This window comes from Xiphias gladius, chromosome 4 (genome assembly GCF_016859285.1).
Source record: "Xiphias gladius isolate SHS-SW01 ecotype Sanya breed wild chromosome 4, ASM1685928v1, whole genome shotgun sequence".
Classification (NCBI taxonomy): Eukaryota; Metazoa; Chordata; class Actinopteri; order Istiophoriformes; family Xiphiidae; genus Xiphias; species Xiphias gladius.
The window spans coordinates 133,491-155,947 of NC_053403.1; the positions used below are offsets into that span (position 1 = coordinate 133,491).

The following is a 22,457-nucleotide window of genomic DNA, read 5'->3' on the forward strand; positions in this document are numbered from 1 at the left end:
CCTACCTGAAGTAGTTTCTGCCTTCAACCTGGACTCATTCATTCCCTTCTAAGATTTAAAAGCTTTATTATTTGATATTTTTAAGACTCTTGTCACTGTTTTTATTATTTTTGTTGATTGTGTTTGTCTGACCTTATGTGTGGTGTTTTTGTCTGCTGGTTGTCTGATTATGAAGGTTTTTGTTCTGAGTTCTCTTGAAAAAGAAATGTCTAAAGGAAACCTGATTAAATAAAATTAGATTTAAATAAAGTTTCAATGAAAAGAAGTTTATTTAAAAAAAGTTTAAATTAAATGTAATTTGAATAAAGCTTGAATTCACCACTGTGTGTTTGCAGAAGAAGAAGAAGTGTAAGAAGAGGGAGCAGATTGAGGCATTGACAGCGGGTGAGGCGATCGAAAAGATGTTGGAGAAGAAGAAGATCTCCAGTAAGATCAACTATGACGTCCTCAGAGACCTGAACAGCAGAGGGACTGGGAGTGGGGGGGGCAGCAGTCCCAGCAAAGCCTCCTCCGACCCCCCCAACAGCAACACCGCCACACGGAAACGACTCAGCCGCCACCGCCGCCGTAGGAAGACCAGTGATGCTAACCAAGATCTTGCGGCTAATGCTAGCATCATGGGGAAGAGGTACCACTGATCATCTATAATTTATAATCTGATCATTTCTAATCAGAATATGTTATCTATGATCTGTATACAATTTATATATATAAATGCAAAAATGAAAACTAAAGAATCGCTAGTTTATAATGCGTTGGTTAACTTTCAGTCCTGAACCTTATTTTGAAGTATTTCTCTCCTTTTGTTTCAGGTTCCGTCGCCTCATCTCCACAAAAAAGAAGAAAACTGCCTCTCAGGTGAGAAACCAAACCTGTCTTCACCTTTCATACCGGACTCCATCTGTCATATTGTTTATCACTGTACACATACTTTATACATGCATATATTAATGTACAGACATGTGTACACATAAATATATAAAGGGTTCCATACTGTACACATATCACTGTACACATATATCACAGTATACAGTATGTACACAGTGATATATTCAGTTAATTTCAGTTTTATTTATATAGCGTCAAATCATAACATACATTATCTCAGGGCACTTTACAGAATAAGGTCAAGACCTTACAATATTATAGAGAGAAACCAAACAGTTCCCACCATTAGCAAGTACTTGACGACAGTGGAGAGGAAAAAACTGCTTTTAACAGGAAGAAACCGCCGACCAAACCAGATTGAGGGTGGGCGGCCGTCTGCCCTGACTGGTTGGGTTTAGAGGAGAGAAATTGAGGGGCACATAACAGTTGTATATACTGTTATATTCAAGCACTGTCAGACTGGTTGTTATATTGATACTAAAGATGGTGATACTTATAGATGTAGTAGTGTTATTAATAATAACAGCAGCAATGATAGCAGCAGCAGTTAACAACAATAATAATAATGATGAGGGAAATGTTCTATTGAGATAATAGGGTACTATGAGGTATTTAATATACAATAGTGCATTGGTCATTAAGGGCTTTGTATGTAATTTTGAGGAAATCACTCAAAGCCCTGTTCCAAAGTTTGCTTTAGTGGGGCGTTTATTGGTATACTGGTTTACAGTAAGCTTACAGACACAGAGAGTGGGTCTGGGAAGGTAAATCAGTCAGAATATTGGCAGAATACAACATTTTATACAGAAGACCAAAGGGGGAGGGAGGGAACAATATGTCAAAAGGTAGAGAGGGGACAGTATGTAAATACAATAGTAATGAATGGGTGGGGTGTGGTTTGTATGTTTGTGCTGGGGTGTGGATAGACAGTCTACAATGACAAAGGATATCAGAGGGTCTGACTGACAGTTGGCAATAACAAAGGAGTGGCAGGATCAAAGGGTCAACAGGGGCAGGAGACTGCCATCTCTATTGGTATTCCCCATCAATAAGGAGAGGGATTTTAAATTCTATTCTGGACTTCCCAGGGAGCCAATGCAGAGAAACTAACATGAGAGCAATATAATCTCTTTTCGATGCAGCATTTTGAATCCACTGGAGGGTTTGCACAGAATTACCGGGACATCTTGATAATAAGGAATTACAGTAGTCCAGTGTAGAGGTAACAAGCATAGACTAATTTTTCTGAATCCTTTTGAGACAGAATGTTTCTAATTTTCACAAGATTGCACAGGTTGAAGAAGGCTGTCTTAGAGACTTGTTTTATGTGTGAAGCAAAGGACATGTCCTTGTCAAAAATGACCTCAAGGTTCCTTACAGTAGAACTGGGAGCCATTCAAAGTAACTGATTATCACATTATCTATATGATTAGATAATGTGTTTCTGAGGTGTTTAGGGCCCAGTACAATAACTTCAGTTTTGTCTGAATGTAGGAGTAAAAAATTACAGATCATCAGGCTTTCATGTCTTTAAGACATGTCTGAAGTCTGACTACCTGATTAGTTTCATCTGGCTTCATAGATAAAAACAGCTGGGTGTCATCTGCATAACAATAAAAATTTATGTGGTACTTCCTGATAATATTTCCTAAGGGTAACATATATAGGGTGAAAAGTATCGGTCCCTGCACAGAACCCTGTGGAACTCCATGACTAACTTTTGTGTGCAATAAACTGGAATCTATCTGATAAATATGACTTAAACCAGCATAGTGCAGTTCTTTTAATCCCAATGACATGTTCCAGTCTCTGTAATAAAATCTTTTGATTTAGGGTATCAAATGCAGCACTAAAATCTAGCAGGACAAGTACAGAGATGAGTCCATTGTCTGAGGCCATGAGAAGATCGTTGGTAACTTTGACCAGTGCCGTGTTTCGATGTACTCTAAATCCTGACTGTAACTCTTGAGACATACCATTGCTATGCAAATAATCACATAATTGGTTTGCAACAGCTTTTTCAAGGATTTTAGAAATAAAGGGGAGGTTGGTAATAGGTCTATAGTGAGCTAAAACATCTGGATCAAGAGTTTTAATTACTGCAACCTTAAAAGCCTGTGGTACGTACCCTGTTAATAAAGATAAATTGATCAGATCAAATATGGATGTGTTAATTAAAGGTAAACCATCCTTGAACAGCCTTGTTGGAATCGGGTATAAAAGACAAGATGATGGTTTAGATGAAGAAACTGTTGAGGTTAGCTCAGAGAGATCTACAGGAGAGAAGCATTCTAATGATAAATTAGGTATTACAGGGGATTCTAAGGCCACTGTACTGGATAATACATCTGTACTGGTTGTGCGAAGGAGGCTGTGGATTTTTTCTCTGATAGTTGTAATTTTAATTGTAAAGAAGCTCAGGAAGTCATCACTACTGAGAGCTATAGGAATACGTGGATCAATAGAGCTATGACTCTCTGTCAGCCTGGCTACAGTGCTGAAAAGAAGCCATTAAAAAAAAAAAAAATTCTAAAGATGAATAATAAGAGGTTCTGGCATTATAGAGGACTTTTATATCTTATTAGACTATCTTTCCAGATTGGTAGAACGCCACCTCCTTTCCAGCTTTGGCGATGTCTGCTTTAAAACACGCATCTTTCAACTGTACCATGGAGCTGGCCTCCTCTGATTCACTACCCTTTTTTTTCAGAGGGTCGACAGTGTCAAGTGTCGTAAGCAGTGAGGCTGCAGCACTATCAACAAGATCATCAAACTATGTGGGAGTAAAGTTGAGAAAGCTGTCCTCCATTGTACTGACACATGTCACTGGAGTAAATAACAATGAAATTCTTTCCTTACATCAGGTTACAGCATCATCAGACAGACACCGACTGTGATGGAAATCTTTCCCAAATGCTGTGTAGTGCATTACTGTGAACTCAGATGTTACTAAAAAATGGTCAGACAGGAGGGCTCTGGGGAAATATTATAGTATGTTCAGTTTCTATGTCATATGTCAGATCAAGATTGAGGGTGTGATCAAAACAGTGAGTGGGTTCATTTGCATTTCGAGAAAAGTCACTTGAGTGTAACAGTGAATTAAATGCAGAACTAAGACTGATGCTGTCAACATGTAAATGAGTATTGAAATAACCCACTATAATGACTTTATCTGTACTGAGCACTAACTCAGATAAAAACTGAGAAAAAGAATTACGAGTAAGGGGCAGGTGGACGATATACAGGAACTAGTAGAACTGGTTTTTGAGTTTTCCAGCTTGGGTGAAAGAGTAAGAGTGAGGCTTTCAAATGAGTTATAGCTAAGTTTAGGTTTAGAGTTGATTAATAAGCAGGAGTGGAAAATCGCTGCAACTCCTCCTCCTCAGCCTGTGTTTCGAGGAATATGAGAATTAATGAGTAGGGGGTGTTGATTAATTCAGACAAACATATTCTTCTTGCTGCAACTAGGTTTCAGTAATACAGAATAAATCAATGTGATGACCAGTTACCAAATCATTGATTAATAATGATTTAGATGAGAGTGATCTAATATTTATTATTCCACATTGAATAGTCCTGTTTTTTGGTTCTGTTATAGCAGTTGTATTAATTATATAAGGCTTTTGTGTACAACTCCTCTGTCATTGACTTTTGATTTATTTCATTTAGCTGGTCGTGGGGCAGACATTGTCTCTATGGGGTTTGGGGAGGTTGACTCCTGTAAGGAAACTGCAGAAAAGGGTTAGGGTTACCCTAAACCATTGTTGTTGTAGTTTAAACTTGAGCTGTTTCACCTCTCAGGTAGAAAACTCTGTCACCATGACAACACAAATAACAACAGAGACTGCATCTGAACCGACTCCTGACCCTGAACTAGACACAAGCTCCACCCCCACAGCTCCTCCTCCCACTGTGGTGGAGGAGGAAGAGGAGGAGGAAGAGGAGGTGGAGGTGGAAGAGGAGTGTGTCAGCGCTCTACAGCTCGTAGGAGGTCAGTAAACGTTTTTATTGTGAAAATCCAGGCTTTAAAAACACAGACAGGCTTTAATTAGAAAATGTTGTAGCATAAATAAGCATTGATTTATTGATTGATTGATTGTGTTTTTCAGATTATGGCTGTGAGGTGGAGGAGGAGGAAGTCTTCTAGCTCCGTCCTGCTGACCTTTAGCCTGTAAACTTTCCGTCCAGTTTCTGAAGATCTGGATCTGTTAGACTGAGGCAGCTCGACTGAGACAGATCAGTGTTAGACAAATCTGTTACAAATATCAGTGATCAATTAAACAAGGTAAATTATCATCAATTAACAAGCATCACTGCACTTTTAATTTTGATGCTTTTTTATTTTCATTGAGATGAAATAGACGATTTTGTTTTAAATCATTTTGCTCACTTTTGATTTAGTTTAACCTGTTTACATTTTTTTCATTAATTGATCACTGATCATTTGAATGATTTTATAACATCCGGCCCCTCGTGTTCATATTGTAAAAAAGTACAGTTGTAGCTTTTAGTCAGATGTTTGTGTATTTTTATATCAATCTGTATTAATGTAAATATGAAACGTGTCCGAGTTTTACGTTCCTGTTAATGAAATTTTAGAAGAACTAATTTGAAATTTAAAAAACTTTACTTTCTACGTCGTTAAATTGTTGTTGAGAGTTGTTGACGTGGGAAAACAAACCTTAACAGTCTGAATCAGCTGTATTCACTGACTATTTTAATGTTTTTACTATTTTTTCTTGTGTTTTTGTTTGACAGGATTTATTGTAAATTGATGTGTGTACTTAGTACATTTTAAACTGAACTTTGTGTCTTTCATTGTTCCAGATGAGTTGCAAAAACAGACAAAAAAAATAATGATACTGAAGAGAGAAAACAACATTCCCTCAGAGAATAAACAAACTCTGAATGCAGAAAGAAAATTTTTGCCATTGTTTTGCAGCAGAACAGAGTTTCAGTATCAAAACCACCTTTAGACATTACGGACAGTGACCAACCTCAGAAAATGATCTGCTCAGTTCGTCCTTCAGGATCCTGATGTGAACAGAAAACTACATCATGTTTATTGCCACAAACATTTGAAATCTTAAACCAGAGGAAGGCTAAGCACGGAGTACACTGAGCTGTGAACAAAAAAACTTTAGAGGAAGATGAGACGATCAGTAACGGAGTAATCAGTAAAGAGCCCTTTGTGGAACAGTTTGTGTTTTGCAGAACCTTTTTAGAACAGAACTCCCATGAAAAGCTACCTAGGTACTGTAGCAAATGTAAGACTTTCTTATTTCTTCAGAAAATAAGGTTTGAAAAAGGGGGAGCCATCCTATATTTGGGCCAAGACAGTAGAACAAGACCCTGTCCAGGGGTTAGGGTTAGGTCTGGGAAATAAGCTTCCTAGTGAGCTAAAAATGGACAACTGTAGGCTGCCGCCCAACAAATGGCAGTTGAAGCTGGCAGTCTTGGTATGCTTTCCCTGACTATGAAAACTGGTTCTTAGAACAAGGATGGTCTCCTCTCTGGAGAGGCTTTGATTGGTCCGGGGCAGGTTGTCTTCTTCAGGTCTCCCTGCACCAGGAGGTGAAATCAGTTTGCAGATTGAAACTGCGTTGAGACAGAAAGCAATGTGAACTTTCACCTTGTGTTAGTCATGTCAATTTGATCGCTGGACAGTTTGTGTTTACTCACCCAAAACAGCTAATGTGCCAACTGTAACATTACAGATGTTAGCTGCCTGATTCCAGGCTGATACTGCACCAGACCCCAATGCCAATCCCTGCAGGTGGTGGGTCACCAGTGGGGCAGCAGCTCCATGTAATTCTTTTGGTCTGTGCCCAACCAGGTCCCATGGGTCAAGGCTCAGCACCACATGCTGGTGACCCCCCCCCAGGCCTGGCTCCAGGAAGGGGCCCCAGTTTCCCTGTTCCAGACGAGCTGCTCTTTCTTGGCTGATTCATGTGGGGGTACGATCTTAGTCTGGCCCTTCACCTGGGACCTATTTGCCTTGGGAGACCCTACCAGTAGTAACATTTTCAATTTGTGTGGATGTCTATTTGCCTCAGTTTCATCAGGTAAAGCTATAGAGCATCTTGCGATGGGATTACAACAGACGCAACGCTGGTCAACATGTTGAGATTCCAACCCATGAGTATTCAGTAGTCATTACTACATTATTACATGAGTACTTGGTAGTCATTACCAGCCACAACAGAATGGTTGATATTGCTTTCACTTTGTGAGTCTGCCTGTTTGTGTCATCATGGCAAAATGTGAGAACCCTACTGTAGCTGGAACTACCACAGAGGCAGATTTGAGTACTTTGGCAGGTGTTATGTCAAATATCTATCTTTAATGATGTAGTAATGACTATCGAGTACTCATGGGTCAAAAGGTCAACATGTTGACACGACAGCGTGGCTGGTGTGATCAATTCAATTAAATTCCTTCATAGCCGCAGGGAAGAAAATAACAATGCAGGTTCAACATAAAGATGTAAAAAAACAATAAAAGAAATAATAAGACTAATAATTATAATAATGAGACTAAATATAATAATAATAATAATTATAACAACTGAAGCAGTGGTTGTTGAGCAGGATCATGGGGGCAGTTGGCGATTTACAGTCACAGATCAAGATTCTGCAGCTCCAGAGGCAGAAATACCTGCAGAAAGCAACAGGAGGAGTGAGACAATAAAGCACAAAACTACGGGAGAGAGAAAAGGCCAAGTTAGTTACAAGCATTAATGGGATATGAATGCCTATAGATGGAGCAGGAGAGGAGGAGGATAGAGGAGCTCAGTGCATCAGGGGAAATCCCCGGCAGTCTAGGCCTATAGCAGCATAACTACGGGATGGTTCAAGACAAGCCTGAGACAGCCCTAGCTTAAGAGACTCTAGGAACCACAAGTTAGCCTGCATTCCGGGAGCGCAGTGTTCTATATGGGTAATAGGGTACTATGAGCTCTTCAAGATGTGATCCCATTGCAAGATGGTCTCTAGTTTTGTATGCAATCACATCACTTCTAAAAATTGCATGGCATTCTGTTTAGACACAGTCAGAGTAAACTAGTGGGTCCTAATAACAAGAGGACACAGAAAGAAACATCTGCACACTGAAACCGTTCTGTCATTTATTCACAGTGGATTCGGTCACACAGAACTTATCAAATTTTAAAGGAACAGTCTAACATGTTAAAAATTATTTCGTTTATGTGGTGTGGTTTATTTTTTCCACTTTTATTGGAACTAGGCTAAGAGTGCTTCCAGTCTTTGTGCCAGGCTAGGCTAACAACATCCTGGACCTATCTCTGTACTGGACTCATAGAGATGAAACTGACCTGAATGAGACAGAGAACTAGAGTGTAACTTTAAAATCTCCAAAAAGTTAACTATAAAGAACAGAGGCTCCAGGACACCTCCCTGAGGGACTCTGCAACTGAGTGAAATCTGAGAACGAGAGAGTTTATGAGATGTTGGACTGTTCCTTTAAGGAGGTTCATCTAAGCCTGACATGTCAGCTGCTCACAGTGACATGGTGAAGATCCCCATCCTCTCAGACAGCCTGTCAGATGAGTTCCAGGGTTCAGTATCTCAGAGACTCTCAGTATCCGAACGTTTGTTTTATGGCCTGGAAGTAAAATCGGATCCAGCCCTCCCTGGTGGAGTCCTCCTCCCCCGCAGGGACTCCTCGACACTCCATCCTGAGCTCAGTCTCGTCTCCTCGGCCCTCCAGTTCCAGACTGACAGTGGCGTAGTGCTCTGTTTGGGAGACAATAATAAACCTCAGATTTCAGAGTGTCCATGAATGCAGCAGCAGGGGGCTCTCAAAACCAACCTTGCACTTGAACGCATCACAACGTCAAAACAAGAGGACGTACCGCTAGGCCATGTCCTGAACCGCCACCTCATCTCGATCCTCTGGTCCAATTCCTAGAGGGACGAGAAGCAGTCTAGTTACCATTGTGATCTGACACACACTTACTGACTTCTGATTGGCTTAGCAGCTGTGACGTCACCAGCTGTGTGAACTCTCCGCTGATGCTTCCATCCAACAGCTGGAACCTGCCTCCACGACAGCTGTCTACCACCACTGCCGAGCGCATAAACACCTGTAAAAACTGCATGGACAGATACATTAAGTACTACAGTACTACTAAAAACTACACAGATAGCTACAGTACAGTACTACCACAGTACTATACTGCTACTACAGGTACAGGTACATGAAGTAGGACTACTACAGTACTACTACAGTGCTACAAGACTACCTCAGTTTGGCCTTGTTTGTCCCAATTTTAACCTGGTTCAGTGTGATTGTGTCTGGTCTGTCCTGGTTTGACATAGTCTCAGTTCTGGTTTTAATGGTAGTTTGTCCAGATTTTACTCCTGATTTTAATCCTAGTTTTAGACCTTGTCTGTCCGGGTTTTAGTCCCGGTCTGTCCTGGTTTGACTTGATTCTAGCTAGTCCTGGTTGTGTACCTCCTCGTTGATGAAAGTCTTGTAGAGCTCATCGGGTGATGTTTGGAAGGTTTCCTTCAGATTAAATCTGCAGGTCTGTATACGAACAGCTGTGGGACAGGGGTCGCGGCTAGAAGAACACCTGGAGCTGCAGCTGATCTGTAGGAGGTCAAAGGTCACGTTCAGTCAGCATTTACATGAACTAAAACCAGATCAGAGTCTGGCTGATGGATGGTTTTAGTTGAACATAACTCCACCTGGGTTTTACTGCTCTTGATCTGGTTCTTCTTGGACAGCTCAGGTGGAGATGGTTTTGGTCCCCGGGTGGTGGGCAGGACCATGCCCTGACTGAACTCTGTGAGGTCAGAGGTCACTCATATTACTACAGGGATCATCATACTCATCTCTGATTGATTGGTCCTGACACACCGTAGGTAAGAGACCTGATTTGAGCTGGTAGACATACTCGCCCAGAACCCTCTGGACCTCCAGAACGCCGGTCCTCCTCATGAGGTCAAGGAGTGGCGTGTTGGGCTGGTCTTTACACAGAGACACTGAGATCTGCACGAGAGTATGGTAATCAATATGATTCTCATTACGGAAAACAATACAGTCAGCAATGCACCAATCAATACAGACATCAATACACTGTATCATCAGTAGGAAGAAGTTGTTGGTTGACCCACGTCGAGGTCATCCACGTCGTTCTCATCGGAAAGGTTGGACACTTCAACAGTTCCTCTGTACTTCAATCCACTACTGGATGTACCTGCGGACAGGAAACAGTCAGCACCACAGAAAAAGAATAACACCTGTGTGATGTCAGAATACAGCAGGTACTAAGCATGCCTTCACACAGGTGTCCATTATTAAGTTGAAACAGGTTCAGCAGGTAAAAAAAACACTTCAATTGACTGACCCAGCCAGCTGGCTCTCAGCTGCCACTCGTAGAAGAAGATGAGCTTCCCTTTGCGATTGTTGATGGAAGCTTCTCCGTCCAGTTTGTTGATGTCGGTGAGCTGACAGACCCCCTCTGATCCCTCCACCCGGACCCCAAGCAGCAGCTGACGGAGACGCTGCGACGACCAACCCGAGACATCACGCTCCGTCCTGATGATGAGAGAGAGGACGTGTCCAGCGGCGCAAAGTAAGCACATTTACTCCGGTAGGCTACAGAGTACCAGAGTATTTCCACTCGCTGCTACTAAATACTGTACTTTTTCCTGCAATTATTTGACAGCTTTAGTTTCTTTACAGTTTATAAAATATGATATAAATTTTACAGATTAAGTCACATGTATAGCCGAATCGATTAGTCAACTTACAAAAAAAAAATTAACTATCTCCACAGTGGTTTAAGTCATTTTTCAGCTTCTAATGTGTGAGGATTTGCTCGTGATTATTTTCTAATAATTGTAATTTAATTTTAATCATTTTGAGGTTTTGACTGTCACTTTGGTCTGTGAGTGAACAATCAATCGATTCATCGAGAAAATAATCAGCAGATTAATCCATGATGACAATGATCATTGGTCACAGCCTCATAAAAAACAATTTAAAATGACCTCCAACTATAACAGTAAAATGCTGCTAAAACATTAATGCATCAATAATAACGTAATGATATAATATATAACATCACTCACAGGGACATTTATCTGCACTGAGTACTTTTACTTTTAATAGTTTAAGTACATTTTCCTGTTTATAACCACATACTTATACTTAAATAACATGTTGAATGTAGGACATTTTACCGAAAATGGAGCATTTTTATCGTGTGCTATTAGCACTTTAACTGCAGTAAAGAGTCAACAAGTCCTCAGACCTAAATCACCATCCAGGTGGTTCATGCCTCTGATGCCACCGATCGGAGCGTGAGTGAAGGAGTGAATTAACTCCTACAGATACACTGTTAAAAATCACTGCTGAAAAATAAAGAACCAACTCTTTTATGTTGTGAGAGTGGGGTTTATAGGTTTGGTTAGGTGTAGGGAAAAAGCGTGGTTTGGGTTCAAATACAGTCAGAGGATGTCGGTTGTCATGGTAACAATAATAAACACCTGGTTGAGGTTATAGAAAGATTGTGGTTAAAAGACGCAACACTGATTATCGGATTGAAAACAAACAGTCTCCTGTGTCAAGGTCCATCCAACACGACGTCCTCCTAACGTGGACTTTGTCTCTCTTTATACTACATTACCTGACTTCCTCCTTTACTACGGCCACTAGAGGTCACCAAACAATAAAAACTAACTATGGGTCATAACAAGCTGCTGCTCAGACGACCCGAGTCCTGGTTTTTACAGGACTGCAGTCTCTTCTTCCTCCACTCACGTCACCCGTCTGTGTAACCCCGCCCTCCTCTCAGACATCTCAACCTGTCATTCAACAGGTGTTTAAAAATATCTGTACATGTGCTGAACCAGCTGTAGGGGGGGGTCATGTAACACACACGCACGCACACACACACCCACACACACTCTGAAATCCTAAAATACCCCCCAAGAGAGACAGATTACTCTAGACTCTACTACTGCTTTTTTCTCTGATGAATCAGCTGATCAAGAACAATAATCATTAAAGAAATAAAATCAAAATAACCAGTTGATCTTTACATGATAAAAATTGTTAGTTATCAGTTAATGTGATAGTAAACAGCCGCCATTAGTCACACTGAACATCAAAAAACTGAGCAGTGTTCAGTTTGTTTACCAACCTGAGGGTTGGGCCCCTCCAAAGGGCCACCAGATAAATGGTCAGATAATTCATAAGAAAAAAAAACACAGTTCTGATTTTTTGGGGAAGTTTTTTGGAAACAAATCCCTGTTTGTAATTTCAAGTCACAAATGACGAGTTACTGGGTTATTCGACCACAGTGTCGCCTCCTATTGGAGAATTAAATAAAAGACTCAAAAACAAAAACCATTCCAGTTTGTTAAATTAGTATTTCAGGTATGTTACAGACATCTGTTAGTCAGATTCCTGTGGACTAACGTGTGACGGAAATTTATATGAAAGCAACATTTTATAAAGTGAATTTGAGGTTGTGTTTTCATATCAAAATAAATAATTTAATACACACAAAAGCTCAGGAAGGATAAAGTGAAAACATGGTTAATATATATTTTAGTGGAAGTAAACACATATACAGAAATAAACATTAGCATGAGTATGTTACATACAACACAGGGAACACCAAATAGATTCTCTGATGAAGGTGAAGAGATCGAATGCTGAAAAGAGTCGAACTTTAAAATAAACTTCATGAATCTGTCAGATAATCTACAGACCTGATTCATGTTTGACTGTGTCCGCTTTCAACTGGACTTATCTGGGATCCGTTTTAAAAGAATCCGTTTTCTGACACTGAATAAACAGGACATTAAAGTCCAGTTCTGATGATACTGGAGGACGAAAAACTGAGAAAGAAATTTTATGCGAATGAGTCCACAGACTGTCAGACTGTTGGACCAGAGCAGGTAAGAACAAACCAGTTTCAGTTACATCAGCAATAGCTTTAATACAACTGATCTTAATAATAATAACAATAATAAAAAAACAGACCAGTGCCAGTTGTTGACGTTGGTAGCATCGGCTCTCTCCTCAACGATCCATCGAGGATCTCCTTCACCCCATTTGGCCATCGCTGATAAATACTCACCGATCACTGATCAATACTGACTGAAGCACAGGTTGTTATATTCCTGTAATAATCTACGACTCAGTGTAAGTACCACAGTTGTGTCCTGACAAACTGAAGTTGTGTCCAGTGTCTGATCTCTGATCAGCTGTTTGACAGCAGCTGAAACATAAACCACCAGACATTAACTACTTCCTCTGATGAACTTCAAAGGAAAACTCCCCACACAGGATGTAGTCTTAAAGAATAAAAGGAGCGAACAAAACAACAGCCTGATAATAACTCGTCTGTATTTCCTCCCTGATAATCAGTAAAGTCTGATCTGATTTGATCTTTAACAGCAGTGGCACCACTGCATTAGAATGGAAAGAGACTAAATGATAAGTCATTGGATCAGGAATTCAGTTCAAGTATGTAAATAATTTATTGAACATTTCTTAATTAACTGAGATGGAAAAAGTTAAGAAAAAACTATAAACTCTTCTTCATGCTTATAAAAAATATACGGATGAAAGAAAAACCTGAAGACATTACAACATTATTGATCAATTTCATGTGTTTGGTGTTTGATGTTGTTTTTCATACTGAATCGTTAAAGAAACAGAGTTACTGTGATTTTCTTTGACTCCTTTGAGAAGTAATGCTATAAATATGTCTATAAAATGTCAGAATTATGAAAAAAAAAAACAACCTTCAAACACATGATGAGAATATGATGTTTGATTTAGTTTATTTCCTCATTTTCAACCTCACAGATTTGTCTCGACCTTATTAGAAATAGCAGCTGATGAGGACCATGTGATATGGTTGAAATCTCCACAACAAGTAAGAAAGTGGTTTGAGTTTCTGGACCATTTTGGTTTCAGGGAGTAATGATAAAAGAGGAGACTCTTGTATTCTGAAGAACTCAGGAAGGAACAATTATTGCTAATTAATTAATTTAATGTTATGTTGGACTTTAAACAGGCTGCGATTGAAAACGTTTGGATACATAACTGAAACAAACTGTTTGATTTGGACATTTTTAATATTTCACCAGAGTAAAAACAAAAATCAGAGCTGAATATTCATTCTTCACAGAGGAAGGGAACAAAGACATTTACTCAGGTACTTTAATCACATTTACTCAAGTACTGTACTTAAGTACATTTTTGATGTATTTGTACTTTACTTGAGTATCTCATCATTCTGGTACTTCTACCTCTACTCCACCAAATTTCAGAGTAAATATTGTACTTTTTTTGATTTTGTAGGTTGGGAACCAGTGGACTGAACTCTCTCCCCGTCTCTGACGTAGCTAAAAGCAGCTCCAGCAGTAAAACGCTGCCGAAGCCTCCGTGACTCAGGATCAATGATCTGAGAATCAGAGACCAGTCACAGGAGACGTGTCCCTGCACAGTGAAGTACTTTTACTGTGATACTGTGACTACATGAAGTACTTTCACTGTGATACTGGAACTACAGGAAGTACTTTTACTGGGACTAAAGGAGGCACTTTTACTGTGATACTGGAACTAGATGAAGTACTTTTACTGTGATACTGGAACTACAGGAAGTACTTTTACTGTGATACTGGAACTACAGGAAGTACTTTTACTGGGACTAAAGGAGGCACTTTTACTGTGATACTGGAACTAGATGAAGTACTTTTACTGTGATACTGGAACTACAGGAAGTACTTTCACTGTGATACTGGAACTACAGGAAGTACTTTTACTGGGACTAAAGGAGGCACTTTTACTGTGATACTGGAACTAGATGAAGTACTTTTACTGTGATACTGGAACTACAGGAAGTACTTTTACTGTGATACTGGAACTACATGAAGTACTTTTACTGTGATATAGGAATTACAGGAAGTACTTTTACTGTGATACCGGAACTACATGTAGTACTTTTACTGTGATGCCAGAACTACATGAAGTACTTTTACTGTGATACAGGAACTACAGGAAGTACTTTAACTGTGATACCGGAACTACAGCAAGTACTTTTACTCTGATGCTGGAACTACAGGAAGTACTTTTACTGTGATATAGGAATTACAGGAAGTACTTTAACTGTGATACCGGAACTACATGTAGTACTTTTACTTTGATGCCAGAACTACATGAAGTACTTTTACTGTGATACTGGAACTACATGAAGTACTTTTACTGGGATACTGTATCAACAGGAAGTACTTTTACTGGGATACCGGGACTACAGGAGGTACTTTTACTGTGATACCGGAACTACATGAAGTACTTTTACTGTGATACCAGAACTACATTAAGTACTTTTACTGTGATACCAGAACTACATTAAGTACTTTTACTGTGATACTGGAACTACATGAAATACTTTTACTGGGATACTGGAACTACAGCAAGTACTTTTACTGTGACACTGGGACTACATGAAGTACTTTTAGTACTGATATTGTTACTACATGAAGCACTTTTACCATAATACTGGAACTACAGGAAGTACTCCTACTGTGATATTGTAACTAAGTGAAGTACTTTTACTGTGATACTTTAACTATATTTTGATGCTGCTACTTTTACTTTAGTGGGTTTCTGAATGCAGGACCTTTACTTATAATGGAGTATTTCTACACTGTGGTACTGGTACATGTACATCAGTAAAGGGTCAGATGCTGAAGCTCACCAGATGTGGGTGAAAGCTTCAGAAACCAAACTTAAGTTGTAGGTTTTATTGTAAATGTACACATGAACCGTGCAGCAGAAATTACGTTTAATGCAAGTTTCATATTTATCATCTCAAGACCTTCCAGATTCATCCTGTGACCTGTGCCTGTCCACATATCCAGTGGTGGGAGAAGTACTCAGGTCCTTTAGTAGAGTAATTCTCAGTAGAAATACCCACTACAAGTGGAAGTACAGAAGTATTACCTGCAGTGTCCCCACTGTCTGCAAAGTAAATGTCCTCTGTGAATGATGGGCTGCTAGATAGACTGGCCTGCTGTCACTGGTGTATGAGTTTATTGAAGTAATACTCTGGTGGTGGAGGTAAAAAAACCTTTCACCTGCAGCTGCCAGAGGAAAGTACTGCAGTACAAGTAAAGTAGTATAACATGGAGGTGCTCACGTCTTCCGAGTGCAGCTACCTCAAAACGGTACTTATGTGAAGTAAGTGGGGAAACGTATGTGTCAGATCTGCCGTTTTCTGTCCGCGGCTCCGGTTCACTACAACTCCCAGCAGACACCGCGCGGCCGGGTTCGTGCAGCCGTCACCAAAGAAGAAAGAGAAGAGGCGGGGCCGCTGCAGTTGAAGGTAAAAACAGCTGATCGATTCTCATCGATTATCAGTTTTACACTCGGAGATGTTTGATCTGTGTCAGTTCAGTTTATAGGTTAAATATCTGCGTGCAGTCGTCACTGTTCACGCCGTTTGTCAGAGTGAAACAAAGCGTTAAATCCGGACGTTTCTGGTAGCCTGCTAGCCTGCTAACTAGCTTCCTGCTGCTGTCAGAAATACATAAAATACACACTGGATACACACCTGACATCAGACAGAGGGTTAGCTTGAATAATCCTGTGTGTTAGCAGAAGAAGCTAACATAGAAACTAACAGCTGCTACAGTCTGAACTGACACTGAACTGGTTTGTTGTGTGAAGACAGTATAAATAAAGTTTGTTGTGTGTGCAGATGATGAAGGGTAAACCCGATGAGGAGGACTACTGGCACAGCTCCAAGTTTAAAGCGTTCACCTTCGATGATGAAGACGACGAGTTCAGCAGGGTAAGACCTGGATCCAGACTGACCTGCGTCTGAAGCTGTTCTCAGCTTTCACTCGCTGCACTGGTCTTTATCCGGGCTTTTATAGAACCTGACCTGAGATCAGATCAGGCTTTACTTACGCTGATTGGTCCTGCTCCTGTCTCTGATGTACAACCCCGATTACAAATCATGTCAGGTCTACCTTTAGTGGTCAACCTGTACCTGTACACCTGTACAGTCCAGTACAGTTCACCTGTGTGAGAAGGTGTAACATGCAGGGAGGGAGTCAGCGCCAGGACAGAAGCTTATCCCGAGCCCTCTGGTACTGGAGCTCCTTCTGGAGGGGAGGAAGGGGGTGTCTGGGGTGAGGGTCTTCCTTGATGATGCCTCTCACCCTCCAAAAGGAGCTTGGTAGTTTTCTCCACCCGCTGGGGGCCCCCGAGTCAGTTACCATACTGCACTGAGCTCACCAGGATTTCGAAGGACAGACGATCCTCAGAGATCACTGGCCGCATTTCAGCCCTGCTGATATAGATCGGAATTGTTCACCAATCTTTTTCCACCTGAAGTCCACAATAAGGTGGGGTTTTCGGGTGTTGAGGGCCTGGTTGTTATGTTCACACCGCGTCGCCAGGTGCTGAACCTCGTTCCTGTGGGCCAATTCATTGATACTGACCAGGTCTACGCATGGTGGTTTTGGAGCCATGTACAGGTCAGAGTACAGCAGAGGACTCAGCACGGTCCTGTTCAGAGTGAGGCTGGAGGAGGTCCAGTTGTCTGTCCTAACGGTACCGCTCTGTTTTTCAGCAAGTTCAGGGTGCAGTTGGAGAGGGAGGTGCTGATACCAGGGTTTTTGAGTTTTGAGACCAGCTTTGGTGGAGAGACCTTGTTAAATGCTGAACTGAAGCATGTATTAAGACTGTCCAGGTGGGTCCTTGCTAGGGTTAGGGTTGGGGCTAGGGTGCTGTGCAGATGGCTTCTTCTGTTGACCTGTGAGGCTGGTGGGCACAATGATGGGGGTCCAGAGTAGATGGCAGACAAAATTTCAATTTGGGGGTGAGGCAACGAGCTGGAAGTCGTTTGAAGCTGCTGCAGATGAGGGCTTTGGCACCGGCATAATGGTTGCGGTCTTGAGACTGGTGCAGAATTCTTGGGCTAGGCACAGGTTGAAAGTGTCTGTGAAGCACAGCTGGTCTGCACAAGCCCTGAGCACTCGGCCAGGACATCCACCCTGCTCAGGGTGGAGCGCAGTGTGAGTGGCTGTCCATCAGCTTTGAAAATGGAGTCACTGTTGACCTGATCGGAGTGAGCAAAAACCCTGATGAGTCCATCAGGAATTTGTTTGTAGTCAGAGCTGACAGGTAAGGTCAGAGTTGTTGAAATGTTCCTCTGTCTGCAGTATTTCACCCTCTCAGTCTGGCCCTGGCTGAGCTGTAGGCCTCCCTGTCACCAGACCTCAAGCTGCATCCCGACCCCTCAGTAGGAGGTGTACCTCTTTGTTCATCCAGGGCTTCTAGTTGTGAAAGGTTTTATTTGTTCGGTGGCAGGAGTGTTGTCCACGCATATGTTGATGTGGTCCAGGAAAGAGTTTGGATATGAATTAATTCCCGGGTAGCAGTACCAGGTCTGGTCTGTGAGAAGGAACTGGTCCTGGAGTGTGGAGTCTGCACCTTCTAGCCATACTTTCACTCTCTTCACTACAGGTTTCACATGTTTAATGACAGGTTTATTTGGGTATTAAGAACAAGGATAGGTGGTCACGCTGTCCCAGGTGGGGGAGGGGAATGGCTTTGGAGGACTCAGCAATGTTGGTGTAGCCATGGTCAGGATTTTTATGTCCCCTCACGGGACAGGAGTACCTTAGTAATAAAGTACTCCATCTCCGTAGAGCAATAAGCGTCAGCAACGGTAGAGTCCACACACCATGCTTAATTTACATGAATGCACAGTCCTGCACAGTACTTGTACCTGAGACCATTGCTGTCCAATCAGTCCTGGACGTACTCTGCCACATTACCTCCTTAATGATGTAAGGGATGTTGTTGTTGAGCCATGTCTCTGTGACAAACATGATCCTTGCTGTCCATGATCCTTGCTGTCCATGAGTGAGGGTCCACGTCCGAGGTTCCTCCAGCCTGTCCGGTGTGGAACATACAATGGGCAAGGACGATGCCAGGTAACACTGGCCGGTTTTGATTTAGTTTTTGCTCAGCCCACAGTCTTCTATGCGTTCTCCGTCTTTTTTTCTCAATGCCGGCGCCGGCCACTTCCGGTTGTGATGAGTGGCGCACTTGGTGGCAGTGTCCTGACTATCTCCGGTGGTATCTCGTCAGAGACAAATGGTTAGTTCACAACCATGCCTGTGCCTCGAAATCTTAAATCCAGGAGAGTCCCTCGGCTGGATGTCTGCATCTGTGTCCTGTAATCTAAGATTATGACTGGAAGATGAACTCTGTGAAGTAAGTTTAGAGAGATATGAGAGAAGATTGTCTAGAATGACTTTATAAATAAAGATATACCAATGATTTAAAGATGCGGAGAGAAAGATGGCCAGTCAACTCTGGGGAACAGAGCACAATGATGAGTTCATGGTTTTAAGTTAAATCTTAATGCAGCATGATAAACAGTGTCCAACATATGACTTTGTGCAGGTGCGTTCATTTATAACAAGTCACCATAATCAATACATGATAAGAAGGTGGCAGCAGCCAGCCTTTTCCTGGTTTCCGAAGAAAAAGAGGACTTGTGTCTGAAATAAAAACCTCACTTCAACCTTAGTTTCTTTCAACATATTGATTAAAGAAAAAGACATTAATCAAGCCAAACACCAAGATATTTATAACAGGTAACAACATCTGTTTTATCCCGCTGAGTTGTCACATCAACAGTATCTTTCAAATATTTTCGAATATGACATTAACTTGGTTTTATCTGAATTAAACACAAGCTTGAGTTAAAGTAGTTGAAACTAATACTATCAGTGCTATCAGCAGCAATACTTAAAACATTAACCCTCCCACACTGAATAAACCATCTTAAACAGCAAACCCCCCAAAAAACAACAAGGTCTAAAGGTGATAAAAAGTATTGTATTGTGCAGATGTGATTATAATCTCCCCACAGTTTCTATGAACTTTATAATGTAGAGTTTTTGTTTTTGTTGTCAGCAATGTGTACATTCAGTTCTCTGTTTAGTACTGTCTGACCAGGTGGGTCAGTAACCTGTGTGAGGTTCAGGTGTTGATGTTTGTTTCTGTCAGTTAAAAGAATCGAAGCAGGCGGTGAACAGCATCCGCCGACTGGTGGAGGAAGACGATGATGAAGACGACGTGGAGAGGGTCAGCTGGAGCGGAGAGCCTGTCGGGAGTAAGACATCATTACTGTCATTATGGTTAGCACCTGGGCAGAATGCTGAATCACGATTGGCTGCAGGGTGTACGTTATTATCCTGTACGTCCTCAGGTATCTCCTGGTCGGTCAGAGAGACGGCAGCGTCAAATCAGAGAACAGACAGAGAGCCCGCCTTCCCCAAAATCAGCACCGACACCCCTACCATCAGCAAGAGTCATTCAGGATACTCCCTGAGCTCTCTGTTCAAAGGTGAGACAGGTAGACAGGTGAGACACATGATTAAGTCACATGACTGAGACAGAAACATTAATGATCATATATATGACAAACTGAGTTAATGTGTTCACACACTGAAGGTTTATTCTGTTTCTCTGCAGGAAAAACTAAAGGAGGAAACTTCCAGTCCTTCACTGACTGTGAGTCTCAGAGACTGACTGAGTGAGTGGATGAGTGAGTGAGTGAATGAATGAAAGAATGAAAGAATAAATCAGTGAGTATGTTAAAGCCCGATGCTGATGTGTTTGTGTTTAAGCGCTCAGCGACTCGTCTGTCAGGCTCTATGCTCCGGAGCTCAGAAAACCCAAATCTGAATACAAGGTAAAAACCAGACTGATAACCTGATTCGCATCTGATAATCTGATTACAGTCAGATTTTGTTTTTCTGCTGTACTGATGATGATGTCATCATATTGTGATGTCAGGACTATGTCAGTGATTGGTCGCCTGAGGAGACGGTTCACAGAATGAAGCAAGGAAAGGTAAGAACACTTATTTGTCTGGTTACCTGGCTTTGACAGGTAGACTGGTTTGTTCTGTCTGAGCCACAGACAGGTAGCTGTACTATAACTGGGAAGTATTTCTCCTGCACTAGTGTTTCAGTTTAGTAATAGTGTATATAAATATAGTATATGTGTTGCAGTGTACAAACACAGTGTAGGGCTGCAGTGTCTTAATACAGAGTGAAGTCCATGCGCAAATACAATCTAACTTTGCAGTGTATTAATACACTGTAGTGTTGCAGTGTCCAACTGATGGGAGACCCCGGGGGTAGACCTAGAACATGCTGTAGAGATTATATATCTCATCTGGTCTGGGAAAGCCTTGGGACCCCCCCCAGAAGGAGCTGGACAATGCTGGGCATGGATGGATTTACAGTATTGAATGTGGAGAACCTTCGCTCCCTGCAGTAGTGTGTAGTATTACAGTGTAGCATCACTGTGTATATTTGTACTGTGTTTGTGTATTTCAGGCTGTGTCTCTAGAGAAGTTTCGGTCTCTGCAGGACAAACTGTTGCTGCTCGATTTTGCCGTCAGCGCTCATGATGGAAACGTCATCACTGCTGTAACTTTGTTTACAAACTGATTCATAACAAGAACATTAATCTACGAACTTTATTAACAGCTTTATCAAGACAACTGACCACACGGTGTGTTTTTCAGGTTTTGATTTATTTAAAGAGGAGTCTTAGTAAAGGTGGGTCTGCTGCTCTCTAACAGTCTGCTGGTCCTGATCCTGTATCAGTTCTCTCTGTATTCGAGCTCTGATTGTGCTGTTGTATTTAGAGGTTTTGTTTCGGGAGCTGGAGTCCAGACAGACGGCTCTGAGACATTTCATCCACTATCTGACTGAAACCAGAGACCAGAGTCTACTGCTGGACCTGCTCAGGTGCTCAGATGCTCAAACCTCTTACATTGTTACACCTTTTCCTGGTCTTTGTGGAAACCTGGACTCACTTTAATTCACATTAACATGCTCTCATGCAGCACAGTTTCTATATTTGTTATCTTCTCCTGTTCTTCCTCAGAGCTCTGGGCAGGACAGAGGACATGGCCGTACGTAGTACACACTGCTAACACATCAGCAGTACGCAGTAGTAGTACACACTCCTAACACATCAGCAGTACGCAGTAGTACACACTGCTAACACATCAGAAGTACGCAGTAGTAGTAGTAGTACACACTCCTAACACATCAGCAGTACACAGTAGGAGTAGTACACACTCCTAACACACCAGCAGTACTCAGTAGTAGTAGTACACACTCCTAACACATCAGCAGTACACAGTAGGAGTAGTACACACTGCTAACACACCAGCAGTACGCAGTAGTAGTACACACTCCTAACACACCAGCAGTACTCAGTAGTAGTAGTACACACTGCTAACACACCAGCAGTACGCAGTAGTAGTAGTACACACTCCTAACACATCAGCAGTACGCAGTAGTAGTAGTACACACTGCTAACACATCAGCAGTACGCAGTAGTAGTACACACTCCTAACACATCAGCAGTACGCAGTAGTAGTAGTACACACTGCTAACACACCAGCAGTACGCGGTAGTAGTAGTACACACTTCCAACACACCAGCAGTACGCAGTATGAGTACACACTT

General features: G+C 41.6%; 3 protein-coding genes across 9 annotated transcripts in view; 2 read left to right on the plus strand and 1 right to left on the minus strand.

Annotated features, from left to right (window-relative positions):
- Positions 1-5,782, plus strand: part of brf1b (BRF1 RNA polymerase III transcription initiation factor subunit b) — a 31,957-nt gene extending 26,175 nt beyond the window's left edge. For 6 of the 7 annotated variants that reach the window (XM_040125179.1, XM_040125181.1, XM_040125182.1 and 3 more), the window contains 4 exons: positions 336-628; positions 813-858; positions 4,690-4,879; positions 4,998-5,782. In XM_040125179.1, coding sequence (XP_039981113.1) covers positions 336-628; positions 813-858; positions 4,690-4,879; positions 4,998-5,035 — 567 coding nt within the window. In that variant the 3' untranslated portion in view covers positions 5,036-5,782. The remainder of the gene's footprint in view (positions 1-335; positions 629-812; positions 859-4,689; positions 4,880-4,997) is intronic. The other variant, XM_040125180.1, reaches the window with a different exon arrangement.
- A 2,492-nt stretch (positions 5,783-8,274) lies between these two features.
- Positions 8,275-12,989, minus strand: LOC120789143 (activator of 90 kDa heat shock protein ATPase homolog 1-like). The gene is made up of 9 exons (XM_040125673.1): positions 12,910-12,989; positions 10,262-10,452; positions 10,029-10,111; positions 9,786-9,903; positions 9,600-9,697; positions 9,364-9,501; positions 8,900-9,001; positions 8,762-8,813; positions 8,275-8,642 (listed from the first exon to the last, which is right to left on the minus strand). Exons 1-9 carry the CDS (start codon positions 12,987-12,989, stop codon positions 8,485-8,487), a joined length of 1,020 nt encoding a protein of 339 aa, XP_039981607.1. The 3' UTR covers positions 8,275-8,484.
- A 3,139-nt stretch (positions 12,990-16,128) lies between these two features.
- Positions 16,129-21,965, plus strand: vipas39 (VPS33B interacting protein, apical-basolateral polarity regulator, spe-39 homolog). Its single transcript, XM_040126204.1, has 11 exons — positions 16,129-16,264; positions 16,640-16,732; positions 19,972-20,077; positions 20,174-20,311; positions 20,440-20,478; positions 20,595-20,659; positions 20,764-20,820; positions 21,312-21,404; positions 21,503-21,536; positions 21,626-21,728; positions 21,868-21,965. Exons 1-11 carry the CDS (start codon positions 16,136-16,138, stop codon positions 21,914-21,916), a joined length of 906 nt encoding a protein of 301 aa, XP_039982138.1. The 5' UTR covers positions 16,129-16,135; the 3' UTR covers positions 21,917-21,965.
- Positions 21,966-22,457: the final 492 nt, after the last annotated feature.